Source organism: Solanum pennellii, chromosome 9, assembly GCF_001406875.1.
Source record: "Solanum pennellii chromosome 9, SPENNV200".
In the NCBI taxonomy this organism is placed as follows: Eukaryota; Viridiplantae; Streptophyta; class Magnoliopsida; order Solanales; family Solanaceae; genus Solanum; species Solanum pennellii.
In genome coordinates this window covers 79,467,727-79,482,229 of record NC_028645.1, presented here as the reverse complement: position 1 = coordinate 79,482,229, position 14,503 = coordinate 79,467,727, and the positions used below count along the sequence as shown (strand labels likewise).

The 14,503-nt window shown below is 33.2% G+C and overlaps 4 protein-coding genes across 4 annotated transcripts; 3 read left to right on the top strand and 1 right to left on the bottom strand.

The window, feature by feature from the left end:
* Window positions 1–237: 237 nt before the first annotated feature.
* On the top strand, window positions 238–2,089 carry LOC107029619 (lactoylglutathione lyase). Its single transcript, XM_015231053.2, has 4 exons — window positions 238–388; window positions 503–730; window positions 1,567–1,642; window positions 1,898–2,089. The coding sequence occupies exons 1-4, from the start codon at window positions 308–310 to the stop codon at window positions 1,936–1,938; spliced, it is 426 nt and encodes a 141-aa protein (XP_015086539.1). The 5' UTR covers window positions 238–307; the 3' UTR covers window positions 1,939–2,089.
* A 428-nt stretch (window positions 2,090–2,517) lies between these two features.
* On the top strand, window positions 2,518–4,011 carry LOC107029713 (late embryogenesis abundant protein D-34-like). Its single transcript, XM_015231157.2, has 3 exons — window positions 2,518–3,222; window positions 3,300–3,593; window positions 3,670–4,011. The coding sequence occupies exons 1-3, from the start codon at window positions 2,902–2,904 to the stop codon at window positions 3,829–3,831; spliced, it is 777 nt and encodes a 258-aa protein (XP_015086643.1). The 5' UTR covers window positions 2,518–2,901; the 3' UTR covers window positions 3,832–4,011.
* Window positions 4,012–5,288: 1,277 nt separating this feature from the next.
* Window positions 5,289–7,106, top strand: LOC107030728 (late embryogenesis abundant protein 31-like). The gene is made up of 3 exons (XM_015231992.1): window positions 5,289–5,684; window positions 6,396–6,674; window positions 6,760–7,106. Exons 1-3 carry the CDS (start codon window positions 5,355–5,357, stop codon window positions 6,931–6,933), a joined length of 783 nt encoding a protein of 260 aa, XP_015087478.1. The 5' UTR covers window positions 5,289–5,354; the 3' UTR covers window positions 6,934–7,106.
* Window positions 7,107–13,273: 6,167 nt separating this feature from the next.
* On the bottom strand, window positions 13,274–13,782 carry LOC107030444 (cathepsin K-like). Its single transcript, XM_015231722.1, has 3 exons — window positions 13,705–13,782; window positions 13,516–13,632; window positions 13,274–13,444 (listed from the first exon to the last, which is right to left on the bottom strand). The coding sequence occupies exons 1-3, from the start codon at window positions 13,780–13,782 to the stop codon at window positions 13,274–13,276; spliced, it is 366 nt and encodes a 121-aa protein (XP_015087208.1).
* Window positions 13,783–14,503: the final 721 nt, after the last annotated feature.

Genomic DNA, 14,503 nt, shown 5'->3' with positions numbered 1-14,503 from the left:
AATTATACATATAAAAACGTGACTAATTATATAAACTCAAAGTCAGCCTACATAATTAATATATAATATTAGTCGCATGTGATAATTATAGTAAACTATAACTATGATGAGTAATTAAGTAATATAAATTTGCTAAACCACGTAATTTTCTCATATAAATATCCTCTATACGATAAAAAATACTTATTAATGATAAAATAGGTAATTATCTAAAAATATGTTTTAAGGTAGTTTTCCCAAATAAATATCCATTTAAATGGGTGGCGAAACTCTACTTGAATTCTCTTAAACACAATCAAGAACAAAAATGGCAGCTCAAGGTACTTGCCTTAATCACGTCTCCCGAGAATCCTCTGATGTCAAACGCCTAGCCCAATTTTACATTGAGGTTTTGATAACGCATTAAATTTCGTTACTAAAGTTTCATAAATCACATCAGTGTTATGATTTTTCCTGTTTAAATTAGAGTAAAATTGATTGTTTGATGAAAATGGGTTTGCAGATATTTGGGTTACAGAAAGTTGAAGCTCCAAGATTTGAATTTGATGTGATATGGTTGAAGCTGGCACCGTCCTTTTATCTTCACCTTATCGAGAGAGACCCGACTACGAAGCTTCCAGAAGGTCCATGGAGTGCCACGTCAGCCATCGCCGACCCGAAGAATCTGCCCAGAGGTCACCATGTCTGCTTCACCATATCCAATTTCGATTCTTTTGTTCAGAAGCTCAAGGTTGATTTTAATCCTCTTCCAGTTTCTTTAGAAAGTTTTATGTGGCTAATTTTTTTTTGGGGGTTTGATTTAAGTATTATGGAAGAGCTGTTGCTGGTTTCAATTTTAATTTCTGTTTAAAATTACCCTAAATTAATTGTTTACTATGATTAAAAGAAAATGTTAGCTTCAAGAATTGGATTATTGAGTACTAGATTTTTGGTATTTCCTGAATGATTATGTTAAAAGTGATGTCTAAGTGTTGAATAAGAGTCTTAACGTATGTAGTAAAGTTGTTTCTACGTGACGTGGAGGTTAATGGTTCAAGTTGTGGAAACAACTAGATATACAAGGTAAGACTACGTAGAATAAACTCTTGTGGTCCGACCCTTCCCCTCATACCAGGCGTACAGCGGGAGCTTAGATCATAGGGTTGGTATTCTGCCCTGATGTCAAAGTGTTGGTATCAATATGATTTTTGGTATCTTTTTATCCATGACTTTCCCTTTTACCTTTCTAGATGATGTTAATTCTTGTATTGCCAATTTGAAAATATAGTTGTGTAAACGAGGTCCCTTTGAATGAGTTGAAGGGATAGGAAGAAATGTTGGTTAATTGTTGCATCTTTGAGGTTTCTCAAGGGGGCTGGAGCGGTTCTGTCGCAGCATTTTTTCTTGTTTAATTTGTATTGACTTTGAAACAAAAGCATTAGCTTCTTCTTAATATGAGGTGAAGTGAAGCAATTGAAAATTAGTCCTTTAGCGATGGAAGTTTAGTCTCTTTTCTTTCTCAATTCTGGGTTATCCATGACTAATAGATCTGCTGATCACTGCTTTTCTCAAAACTTTGTTATGTAGGATAAAGGAATTGAAGTTCATGAGAGGACTCAACCAGATGGCAAGACCAAACAAGCCTTTTTCTTTGATCCAGATGGTGAGATTTCCCTTCTATGTTTATTATGCTAATATCATATTGATTCGGAAGTGATAGTGTCTTGAAGTTTTATGAAATTGGACGACTATACTCAACCTCAGAAGACAAGAACACGTGAGAAAACCGATGTTCTTTATACTCTTAAATTTTGAATCTCTTAACTTTATGTCGATGCTAGTGTATCAAATTCTTTGCAGTTCTGCACTAGATTAGGCAAAGTTTTCAATTCAATAACTTATAATTCTCAATCTGCAGGAAATGGTTTGGAGGTAAGCAGTGGGGCTCCTGCCTCTTAGACAGTGACCAAACTGTTGGTGTTCCGCGTAAGTTTTAGAGTATAATAAACCCACAGGACTCGAAAAACATTAGCTCAGATGATGACCTTGTGTAAATTTTCGTATTGATAAGAGAATATTGTGTCGTTATAGTTATGCTTTCTCCTCGCAATTGCCTCCAAGAAGTTTGTACTCTGATTGTTGCCAAATTGATAGTACAAGAACTAGGGAAAAGGCTCAAATATCTCATTAAATTTTTCGAAAAGGCTCATTTATGTCATCAGTTAAAAGTTTGGCTCATTTATGCCATTATTATTAAAGAAAAGGCTCATTCATGTCATTTTCTAATGGTGATTTTGCAAAATCATTTTTGACACGTGAAAAATTATAATTCGGTCACGCCAATTTTTTTAATTAAAAAAAATTCAATTTTTATTCAGAAATTTGATTTTTTAATTAAAAAGATTGATGACGTGGTTGAATTATAATTGATCACGTCATTAATTTATTTATAAAAATTTTAAAAAAAATTAACTCAATTTTTTTTAGAATTGCGATTTCTTTTAATTAAAGAAATTGATGACGTGGTTAAATTATAATTGTCTTTTTCTTTATAGTGATGATATAAACGAGCTAAATTTTTAACTAATAATATAAATAAATTTTTTCTAAAAGTTTAATAATATATTTGAGCCTTTTCCTTAATAAATATCTATGTAGATTGTGGGTTTTGTTTATCGCGATCAATAAAGTTTCATTTAGTTATCTTGTCTATTCAAGAACATTTCAAAGTTGCTAATCTGAGTCACCATTTCTGCTTCCAAGTAGTCCACCACGTTTGCACGGAGTCACCATGTGTCATTCCTCGAGCATCTCTAACACGAAAACTACTTTCTAGTAGAAAATAGTCGAAATATATGTCACCCTTTAGCATGATGAAATGAACTGTAAATAAAGCATACACACATATCGACAAGAAAAAAAATGAGCCAAGATCAACCTCAAAGGCCTGAAAGAGAGCAGCCCCTAAAATACGGAGACTGTTTTAATGTAAAAGGTGAGTTAGCTGATCAACCAATTGCACCACAAGATGCAGCCGTGATGCAAACTGCTGAAGCCATGGTATTTGGGAAAACCCAAAAGGGTGGTCCTGCCTCTGTTATGCAGGCTGCTGCAGCCAAAAACGAAAGAAGTGGACATGTTAGTCATGACGCTACCACTCAACTTGCTGGTGATGAAGGCATTACTGTTGCTGAAACCAAACTCCCCGGTAGACGTATAATTACCGAATCAGTTGCTGGACAGGTCAATTTTATACATATTTAAGTGTTTATGTATGTGCAGCGTACATGTTAGCTGAGACAATGAAATGATAATTGTAGGTATTGGGGCAATATGTTGAGCCTCTTCCAGTAACAGCAGCAGCAGCAACAGGAGGAAATGTGGAGGAAGCACCTATAACAATAGGAGAAGCTCTGGCGGCAACAGCCCTTACAGCAGGGGAGAAACCGGTGGAACAGAGCGATGCAGCCGCTATACAAGCGGCTGAAGCTAGAGCCACCGGTTCTAGTGTCGTGACCCCTGGTGGATTAGCTGCCACAGCTCAATCAGCAGCATCAGCTAATGAAGGATTGGCTCAAGATGTTGATAAAATCAAATTAAACGATGTCTTAACTGTACGACTCTTTTAAGACACTAGCAATTTCATTATGATTAAATTTCGTGATCTTAAACATGTCAAATATTTTACAGGGCGCGGCTGCAAAATTACCGGCTGATAAAGCAGCGACAAGGCAAGATGCGCAAGGGGTGATGGAGGCGGAGCTACGGAATAACCCAAGCCTAACAGCTTATCCTGGTGGAGTAGCTGCATCTGTGGCTGCAGCTGCAAGACTAAATGAAAAAAGTTCATAATTAAGCTTGGCTTACAATGTGTATAATATTTTCTTCGTTAATTAGCTTTTTCCTTTTCTTGTTCTGGTACTTTGTAATTAGTTGTTAAAAGTCCCATACTTTGTAAATTAGATAAGGTTAGCTGCTGCATCATGTAAATAAATAATATAATGCTCAATCCGAAAATAATATTTTACTAAATAAGAGAATGTGTTTTTTTAACCAAGGGCAACCCAATGCAAGAACAAAATTGATTACAACTACAAATAATCTCACAGTTTCATTACCTTTGATCACTATTTATTGTAACACAAAAAGTATGTGTCGCATAAATTGAGATAATTTTCTAATGATATGTATCGCATAAATTGAGATAATTTTTTAATTATTTACTAGAAACTTATTATAAAAAGACGTAACTACAAAATGTTTCCTTCCTATCAAATACAGCTGTCACGTTATTCTAGTTGTATGGTGCAAATTAGGGTTCAAATTAACCATATTCAAGAAGAAAGTTTCGAATATTAGCATCAAACAAAACGGAGACATAATCAGATCATTGTCGATATAACATTAGCTATATGAACTTAAAGACGAATATAATAGAAGAAAATATACAAGCGCAGTGGATAACGAGCTATAATAATAAAATTACTTAATTTATGAGTATGGAATTCTATAATATTAATAATGATTTAATTTGATTTTCAATTTAATATGTATATATATTTCATAAATTTATTATATAAAAATATATTATTCAAACAAAATCTACTAAATTCGTTCAAAATCGCCCATACATATAGGTCCATGCCTAAAAATAACACACACTCCAGCTGCGTCAAACCCGATTTCCATTTCCAATACAAGGATTGTTATATATATTTACTGTCGAATATATTAATTTAAAAATATGTATATCTATTGTCGAATATATAATTTTTTTTTAAAATCAAAGTTCCATTTGCTTAGTTTCATTGAATACAAGTTACAACTTAAATATACGTAACAAAGTAATAAAACACTAATATAAGGAGAATATACAAATAATATAAAAGGTAATAAGAAGAAGATGAGATATTAAAATAATAAAAACGGAATGAAAAATAATTAGTAATGATCAAAATTTCGACATAATTTGCGTAACCTTTTCTAATCCTAAACCTTTTTAACGAAAAAGATTAAGCCTGAATTTTGAATATATAAAACTTTCCAATATTTTATTCGATTTAATAATATCAATTGAATTTTTTATTTACCACGTCTAGTCCATAGATACGCTTACAGAATTATCTTGGTTCACGACACATGGTGTTGATGATAGTAGTAGTAGTTTGACAAGTGGCTTGCCATATCTGTAGTTTAACGCCACCACACTACTTCAAATAGCCACTTGTCTTAAAATCCCTCATCTCCATCCAAACAAGCCCTCAAATCCTTTCCATACAGATTTATATAAATCATTTTTTCCTCTAGCTCGAGCTAGCTAGCCATATCCCACATCTGGCTAAGTTTTTTAATTTTAACAAATAAAATAAAAAAAAATGAGTCAACAACAACCAAGAAGGGAACAAGGTGATCAAGCAGCCGATCCGATCAAATATGGCGACGTTTTTGCTGTCTCTGGTGAGCTAGGAGAAAAAGCTGTTAAGCCGGAAGATGCAGCCATGATGCAGAGCGCTGAGACCGCCGTGCTCGGGAAAACACAACAGAGCGGTCCAGCGGCTGCAATGCAATCAGCTGCTAATGTTAACGTGAGCGCCGGTTTGGTTCAACCGGGTGATGTTACTGATGTTGCTGCTAGAGAGGGTGTTACGGTTACTGGGACCGCGGTTCCTGGTGCTAATATTATTACTGAATCAGTTGCTGGACAGGTAAAAAGTTGTTTCATTATTAATTACTATTTATGTGTTGCGCGCAACTTGATTATGTAAAATATCACTTATTTTCCATCAAAATTAAATGATAAAAAACACGAAACGATTTGATTAAGTTGCCAAATTACGACAATCATAGTTTCAAATGGTGTTAGGATCGAATCATACACACTTGATGAATTATGAACACAAGAATTTTTAAGAGAAAGAGCTGAGAGATCTAGAGGGAGAAAGAGTGAAATCATATTTCGGGGTAATATCGGTGAGTGTACTTCCACGGTGGTGAGCATATATATTAATAATTTAGAGTATTTTTTATGTTACAAAGAATAAATGGAGAATAAATATTTAAGTCTAAAATGTGGGTCGGGGCGCTGTCCCGAACCCCCTCGACAGATGGGCTCTCGCCCCCCTCCTAACCCCTGGCAACCTCACGCCTAACCCCTGGCAACCTCACTGTTGAGTTTAAACCGCATAAACATTAATATAAAGACAGTCCATCAAATATTAATCAGGTTTCACCCCTAACAAATGTTTCACCTAAACAGAAGATTGGAGGTCGATTTAATTAGTGGCATAGGGAATTCAAAACTCATCTCTAAATTTTCAGTTCAAGTTTCATGCACAATGTATTATTTTTCAAATCCTGCCGTCAAAATTCTGAATTCTGGCATTGAAATCCTATATCTGTTGATGATGAGATAACAGGTAGTTGCACAATACATACAGCCAACAGGAGCAGCCACCACCGGAGGCAGTAGGAGAGAAATCACTATAGGAGAAGCTCTTGAAGCGGCTGGACAAACCATACCGGGCAAACCAGTGGATCAATGCGACGCAGCAGCAATCCAAGCAGCTGAAGTACGCGCAACAGGCAGCGATGTTATCACTCCTGGAGGCGTAGCAGCCACTGCTCAGTCGGCTGCTGCGTATAATGAATCTATGATAAAAGACGAGGACAAAGTTAAGCTTGGAGATGTCTTATCGGTTAGTAACATATTAAATATATCGCAATGCAACAAGTTTAGAAGTATAATGTGTCATTGATATATTCGAATTTTAACTTACTTAGGGTGCTACTAAGGTATTGCCCGCGGATAAGGCAGCGACGAGGCAGGATGCAGAAGGAGTGGTAGGGGCGGAGCTACGGAACAAACAAGACATGTCCACCACTCCTGGTGGAGTAGCTGCTTCTGTGACCGTAGCTGCCCGGATGAATGAAAGGAGTCAACAACAACAATCCTGATCTCTAGGTTGTGCTATAGTAGTAGTAGTCAGTTATAGTCGAAGAAGTATTTTATGTTATATAGGTTAATCACTTGGTTACCATGTGGTTGATGAATTACTGTTGTTTGTGTAAAATATGGGTTTGTGTTTGGGCTTATAATGTTCAATTAATGAAAACTTTTCACATGACCATTACTATTGTTCTATAAAATCTATATAATCTCTAGGTTATTTATCTATACCATTACTCCTATTCTATATAATCTAATTTGATCTCTAGGTCGTTTCTTTTTACTATTTTATTATCTTTCTATTTATCGCTATTTTTCAACTATAGTGATAAATTAATTATTTGATTAATGAGATGACAAGAAAAATATGAAGAGGAAAAATTCTCTATCAAGAGATGCAAAGAAAAATTTAAAGAGGAAAAAGTTGATAAAAAAGAGTTATTATCAATTGATTGAACGAAGGTGTTCTTGAAGCTTTGAGTATAAAGTCTTGTCCAGTTTTATTGAGTTATAACACTATTTTAAGGTTGTTATATTCGGGAAAGGAAGTCAAAAAGTGCTACCAATAAAAACATTTACCAATAAAAACATTTATCGCAGTGGACTTAAATCTCCTTAAGATTGTAATTTTTCACTAACATTATTGGATATATATATGAATAATTTTTTAACAAAAAATTTAACTATATTTATATAGTATACTGATTTAGTATCAATTAAATAAAATAATTAATTTTAATAATATTAATATAATATATGATATTAATTTAATATCAATTAAATAAAAATTATTCGTCTTAAGAGATAACAAGAAAAATATAAAGAGGAAAAAGTTAGTCTATCAAGAGATGCAACGAAAAATATAAAGAGCAAAAAGTTATTTAAAAAAAGAGTTTTTATCAATTGGAGAAAGTTGACTTCAACTCTTGTCTGAAGTTATTGAGTTATTTTAAGATTGTTATATTCAGGAAAGGAAGTCAAGAAGTACTACTATCGAATTCGTAAAAATATTTGTTGTAATGAGCTTAAATCTCTTTAAAAATTATAACTATTCACTAACATTATTGGATATACTATACGAGTAATTTTTTAACAGAAAACTTAATGATATTTATATAGTATACTGATTTAGTATCAATCAAGCAAAATTATCAGTCTTAATGACATTAATATAATATATGATACTGATTTAATATCAATTAAATAAAAATTATTCGTTTTAATGATATACATATATGTTGATTTAATGTCAGTAAGCAAAAATTATAAGCCTTAATGAATGTGTTTGAGCTGTAATTGTTTATGAGAGAATAAGTATTTTCGAAATTACTTTAAATTGACTATGAACTTATAATATTTTGAATTTTATGATCTATTTATGTAGTTTCTCCATTTTTTTACCCTTTATTAAAAGAATCTACTATAGATAAAATTATATTTACTATGTTCCTTATATTTAATAATTTAAAAAATCAACTAAAATCTAAAATCTAATTTATCAATTGTATTATTCTTATGTCCAAAATAATTGTCTATTATTGATTTGACACACATTTTAAGAAACAATAAATAATAAAAATAATATTATAACATTACCTTTTAAATATTATTAAATTTAAGCTTTGAAAAATGTAGTCAATATTAAATAGTGTTTAATAAAAAGGATAACATAAGAGAAATAATCTGTCGAGTAATAGTTTACCTTGTACAAGTATTTCCTTATAAAATTTGATTTTGGAGAAAACGGGACTTACCGAAAGTTGTATAACAAATACAACCCATTATTTTATGGAGAAATGTCGCGGTTAAAAAAATTTATACTAATTAATTAATTATTATAGCTATAGTTTATTTTAGTTATCACGCCATCAAATCTTGATTACAATTAATTTGTTGACTTTTTCTATTTGTATAAGCGTATACGACATCCCTTTTCATATATAAAAATGATTCTTTCTCTTTTTTTCATAATCCTTTACCTTATTCTCTCCTTAAATTTTTCAACATAAATTGATTTTAAAATTTGAAAATTTCAATTTTTTCTATCTAAAATCATGCTTCTTGATTTTCACGGCAACAAACTATTTGTAGATTTTGTATGCACAATAAAGTAAAAAAGGTAGACACATGAAAATTTTCTCCTCTTACAAATAAAATTATCGATCGATTGAGTCTGTGTATGGTCTCGTTGCTGCCTTTTTGAGTTTGCTAAAATTATCAAAGTTTGAGGTACCACTACTTTTTTAATATTTAATCAGTTTTATGCTGGGAAAAATTAATCTACAATATCGGAGTACTTGAGGAAATTAAATTTCTTAAGAACACATAATTGATACTTATCTAAACTCGGATAGTTTTATTTTATGTTTTTCTATTTCTTCTTTATTGTCCTATTTATTTACCTGAATATAGGAGATAACACAAATATGTTCACAACGATGTTTGGGATTTGAAGTGTTTGTTCGGAAGGAACATATATGTCTCTTCTGAGCGACTTTCAAATTGTACTGTTACACGAATTAAATCCGTTAATTAATTAATTAACATTCTGAATTAATATAGGTAAACTTTTCTTAGTATATGTTCCTCTTTTATCAACCTACAACTTTAGCATGAGTTTATTATACATTTTAGTAGGCGTTTGTATAAATCCTCGATATCCACCTTTTCTAGCTGGGGCGTGGTCAATTGCAGACACTTGAATACAAAATCAATTATCAGACGGATTGGCTGGCTGACTTGTACGTAATAGAATCAAAATCAAGACAAATTTTCGGACCAATCCAACTGGTGATTCCAACAAGTCTTTCTAAATTGAAAGAACAAGAAGCGAAACTAGAAGAAAACTTTCTTAGCAGCTATGCTTATTCATTTGAGTATTCAGGTAATGAATAGTCAATGAGCGAAGGACGCAGTTAGCGAAAAACATCTCTTATATTTATACAAGTACATATATCAATTCCCGCTATAAATGACACTTCCAACAGGAACCAGGGGGTTCATTAGCAGACCAACTCTGTTCAAGCGCAAATTGGCCTTTTTCGTTTTCGGAATTTCTATATTCTGAAATAGTTCGCTGTTCTGGCAAAGGTCACCTTAAACTTTGGATATCTGTTCGCGGATGACCTAACGCATGCTGTGAATCAGTTTTACTCTCCTCCGTTGGGTGAAGGGTGGTTCAGTCAAGTGCCAACCCCGACTCCTCCACCAGAGGATTCCGATCTGGAGCTCATCCCGGTGCGCGCTAGAAGCTAAAGTAAATCTTTTTTTGGCATCTTTTTCTTTAATTTGACCGCGACTTTGTTTGGTCTTCCTCTTTCCTTCGGCCCGTGTTTCAAAAGCTAGCAAAAAGTTCGAGTCTTCAGGATCTCTCTTGAACGGCGATCGATCAGTCAGTCCTTTTCTTCTGTTGATATTGAGACTAATGCTTTAACTGTCTCTCATATCATTCGAATGATTTTCGTATCAAACTACGACTTTAGCAAAAGTTAATTATATATTTCAGTAGGCGCTTGTATAAATCCTCGATATCCGCCTTTTTTGGTTGGGGGTGTGGTCAATGATGAACATAAAATTTTTATTAATAGAGTTCAGAATATAAAAAAATAAATACATAAAATAGGGAAAAAGATAAAGTGAGATGTCCGATAAGGTTAGCTAACTAAAAAAATGAAAAAAATCATAAAATATAAAATTGAACTCGCAAACTGAGTGATCGTTGAAACTTGAACCCATGAACCATTGGGTTATGCCTATCAGTTCTATTGGTGGCTTCATTTATATACACAAAATATTCAAATCTGACTTTACATATAAAATATATATATTTTTTTGATTAAGGGTGTTCAAGTGAACCCTTGACTCTTAAGATGAGATAAATTCGTTTTTAAATGTAATTAAAGATATATTTGAACTAATTTTATAACAAATGACTATATATATCAAATTCAAATCGCATTGAGGCATATATCAAACTTTTTTTATTTTTATTTATCTCACATATTTAAGTCGATCCTATCCCCAAAAAATTGAAAGAAGATTACTTATTTTTTCTTGTTTTAAGTAACGGTTAGAAAGAAGTAGTATTTCTTTTTTATCTACTATTTGGATATTTTTGAATTAAAAATATTTTAAAATGGAAAACATAGTATAGTTTTAAATATTTTTTAATCTGTCGGAGCTGAGAGAATGTATTTAATGGGGACAAAAAAGACCTTTTTTCTTTCACAAGAAACATACAAAAAGCTCACACAAAGCAAACTTGATCTTTAGGGTTTGAGGTACACTAGTTTGTCATTATATTTTACCCTTCTTGTTAGATCAGTCATATAAACCTTCTGGATCTGTTGCATTTCTCATCTCTTTATTTGTTTTCAACAGGGTTTTGATTTTGATGAATATCCTGGGGCGTGCATGCTTACTCCCATTTACCCCATAATGGGATTTGAACTATTTCCTAATTTTGTGGATAGGATCAAGGGTTATGCTTCACTGGCAATTAAGCAATACTTTGGCAATGATGTAAGTTTTTTTTTTATACCATTCTCTGTTGTGCAGTGTATTGATTATTATTAATTGCAGGGAAAGGAACGCCCTGTTACGGAGATTGTGAGGTTAAGTGCAGGTGGTCCTCGTGACTTTGCCTACTATATCACCTTTAAAATTAATAATGAGGGGAAGGAAGAAACTTTTCAAGCTAAGGTGGAACGCACGATTGAAAGGACATTACAAGTTCCGATGTGCAGGCGCAAGGTTTAATTTGTTACTGCAATGACCTTCATCTTTTTTCCAAACATTTTGCGGCTGTGTAATGGCTCCTAGTTATGATTATTGATGCACTACTGCTATTTCTTTTCTGTTTCTATCTAAAAAAAATGTAATGACTCTAAATTTATGCTCTTTCTTTTTCGTTTCACAAGACAAGTTTATTAGTAATACTAGTGCACTTATGGAGACATTGATACCGATAACCTGAATATGGAACCTCAACTTTCTCTCCTATGTAAGTAGTCTTTCTTGAACAGCCAAAGAATCTATGCTTTGGTAGTGCCAATGTGCAACAAGCTTCCATGTATGTGACCTAGCTGTAAGTGCTAAGTTGCTCTTAGTAATGATTTTAATTACCAGTTAGTGTCAGCATATAGGTTCCAAACTCCATCTGCACAGTGACTCCTTGATAAACTGTCTATCCCTGCATATTTATACTGTTGACAAAACTTTGGTCTAGTAGCTAATGCTCCATGTACTTTGACTCTTAACTCAAAGATAAAGACAAATTTGATCGTTTTCTCCTAATACACATTAAAACATTTCGAGCCTTCTCATCAAATACTCACACTTTTAGCTAACTGAATTGCATAACAATTTTGAACGTATGGATCATTTTTTCATGAAATATTCATGTCCTATTTGGCTTCCGTTGTCTCATCAACTCTGTCTCTCATTTTATCTAGGCAGAAAAAGATTCTCTAAGGAATTGATTGTTCTGGACTTGAGAGGAATAGTTGTGATTCTAAGGGTGTTGAGCACTGTGGAGGTGAATCTAGTATTTCCAGATCGATCAAAATGGGTGTAGTACTACTAAAAAAATGCATCAAGTGGGAATTGATCCTTGTACCTCGAGATTGTTAACTTAGCTTTGTAGCACTATGAGTGCCAAAAGATGATATTAGATCAATTCTAGAAAATATCTAGTTTTGGGAAAAGACTTACGAAAACTCTGATGTTCTTACCATGTCAAATGTTCAAAGTTGGAGTTATGTCAGGATGATTGATATTGCATATTGGAGTTGGGATGACAATGGGGAAGAGCTGGGCGGAACGAGTTAGTTCTTGCCTATTGAAGAGCATAAAATAAAATGGCTTCCGACAAAAATCCATAACTCAACAAGAACTGAGACAAGGTCAACCAGTTTGTTTATCTCTATAGATGAGGCATTGGATGCTCTTGTTCTGTTAGTCATCTTTCTCTTCCTATTGAAATTATGAAAGTGATAAGCACTTATTATTACTTATCCTTCTATACTTCAATATGTATATGACGCTGTTAATGATCAAATTACTGAACATTCTACTTTGGGCGAAATCTTGAATGCCTATTGGCCTATCTGATCTTTAGAAAAATCCTTTACTTTTAAGTAGTTATAATTTTGTTTAAGATTTTACGACTCCTCTATATCATGTAGGATCTTATTATTGTTTTGATCGTGTATGTAATGTCTGACATTATTTCCTTCTGAATAGGCTTTACATATTCTTGATAACAAAGGAAAGAATGAGTATTACAATTGATGTATCAACACAGAACTATATGGTCATAATTTTCAACAAAGAACTGCAGCAGTAACCTCAGTAACCCCAATTTACTCCCCAACTATTTTTAATCAAATAATAATCTACCCCGTTCTCAACACCAAAGCCTACTATAAGCACGGCATGACATGCAACAGACGATTGATTTTCACTTCCAAAAAACTTTTCAAAGTGAATTTCATCTTCCGTTTGCCCAATGTAGATATCCTATCAGCATATATAAAATTAGATTAAAGAAAACATAAACACAAAAAGTCAACGAATCGAATTATGTTTACCTTTCCAAAATGTCCCTGAAAGCTGTTACACATCCACTGATGGGTTGCTTCTGAATTAGCTTTTTTGTCCAAGTGAAGATTGTCAACCTTTTTAAACCCCTTAATTTTTGTTTTCTCCTGCACAATTTAGAAGATGTAACACAAATCAAAATATTCAACCCAACAACAAATTCAATAGTATGTGCTTACCTCATTCGGTAGGCAACAACAGTTTTCCTTTTTGTCAACATATGGATATGAAGCATCGGAATAAACTCCTTCAGTCATTGCAAATCGATAATATTTGTTGTAGTGACTGGTGTAGGACCCTGTTTCTTTGTGGAATCGAATGTTTTTTGGCTTTGGAAATACACTAAACAGACAGTCAACAACATGTTGTTTTGATAATAATTTCATTTTTTTTTTACTTAATTTGGTATAGCGCAGTAATAGCTTCAGTCGCGAACACGACCCTTTAATAAACAAACTTATCAACTCACAGCATTTTCCCTGATCCTCTACAGCACATAGACATTCTTTTCCTATCTAGGACCAATTAATCTGCATTTACACAACTATACAGATTAAATTTCCTTACAAAAATTCTAAGGAAGTCATCCTCTTTGAACAAATGTTGGCAGAACAGACTAATGAAAATTTTGGACTTAATCCTAGTGAGGAGTATATCAGAAACGAGTAGAGATTTGTGCAAATAAAGCCTTGAAATCCTTAGTTGGAGTTCCAGTTCCCTCAGGTTTTTAGGCCAGATAAAATGCCTTAAATTTTGCTTCCTCTTACTGCAGTGCCTGAATAGAGACTTGTGTAACATCAGCTCTAGCAACACAGTTTTAGAGTCTGTCTCGAGAAGTTCATCGTCCTTTCCAACAACTAATTCCTTTATACTATCTTCTTTATCTTGTATATAGAAACATTGCTCAACCTTTATCTTCCAAATCAATATATCCCGTTCCCCAAACTGTTTAAGGGGTGGTTAGGATTAGTCCCTCCC

Coding starts and splice junctions, on each gene's coding strand:
- LOC107030728 (XM_015231992.1), top strand. CDS start 5,355: ATGAGTCAACAACAACCAAGAAGGGAACAAGGTGATCAAGCAGCCGAT. Junction 5,685..6,395: donor CTGAATCAGTTGCTGGACAG/GTAAAAAGTTGT, acceptor ATGAGATAACAG/GTAGTTGCACAATACATACA. Junction 6,675..6,759: donor AGCTTGGAGATGTCTTATCG/GTTAGTAACATA, acceptor TAACTTACTTAG/GGTGCTACTAAGGTATTGCC.
- LOC107029713 (XM_015231157.2), top strand. CDS start 2,902: ATGAGCCAAGATCAACCTCAAAGGCCTGAAAGAGAGCAGCCCCTAAAA. Junction 3,223..3,299: donor CCGAATCAGTTGCTGGACAG/GTCAATTTTATA, acceptor TGATAATTGTAG/GTATTGGGGCAATATGTTGA. Junction 3,594..3,669: donor AATTAAACGATGTCTTAACT/GTACGACTCTTT, acceptor AATATTTTACAG/GGCGCGGCTGCAAAATTACC.
- LOC107029619 (XM_015231053.2), top strand. CDS start 308: ATGGCAGCTCAAGGTACTTGCCTTAATCACGTCTCCCGAGAATCCTCT. Junction 389..502: donor TAGCCCAATTTTACATTGAG/GTTTTGATAACG, acceptor ATGGGTTTGCAG/ATATTTGGGTTACAGAAAGT. Junction 731..1,566: donor CTTTTGTTCAGAAGCTCAAG/GTTGATTTTAAT, acceptor TTTGTTATGTAG/GATAAAGGAATTGAAGTTCA.
- LOC107030444 (XM_015231722.1), bottom strand. CDS start 13,782: ATGACTGAAGGAGTTTATTCCGATGCTTCATATCCATATGTTGACAAA. Junction 13,633..13,704: donor GTTGTTGCCTACCGAATGAG/GTAAGCACATAC, acceptor TAAATTGTGCAG/GAGAAAACAAAAATTAAGGG. Junction 13,445..13,515: donor TTCAGGGACATTTTGGAAAG/GTAAACATAATT, acceptor ATATGCTGATAG/GATATCTACATTGGGCAAAC.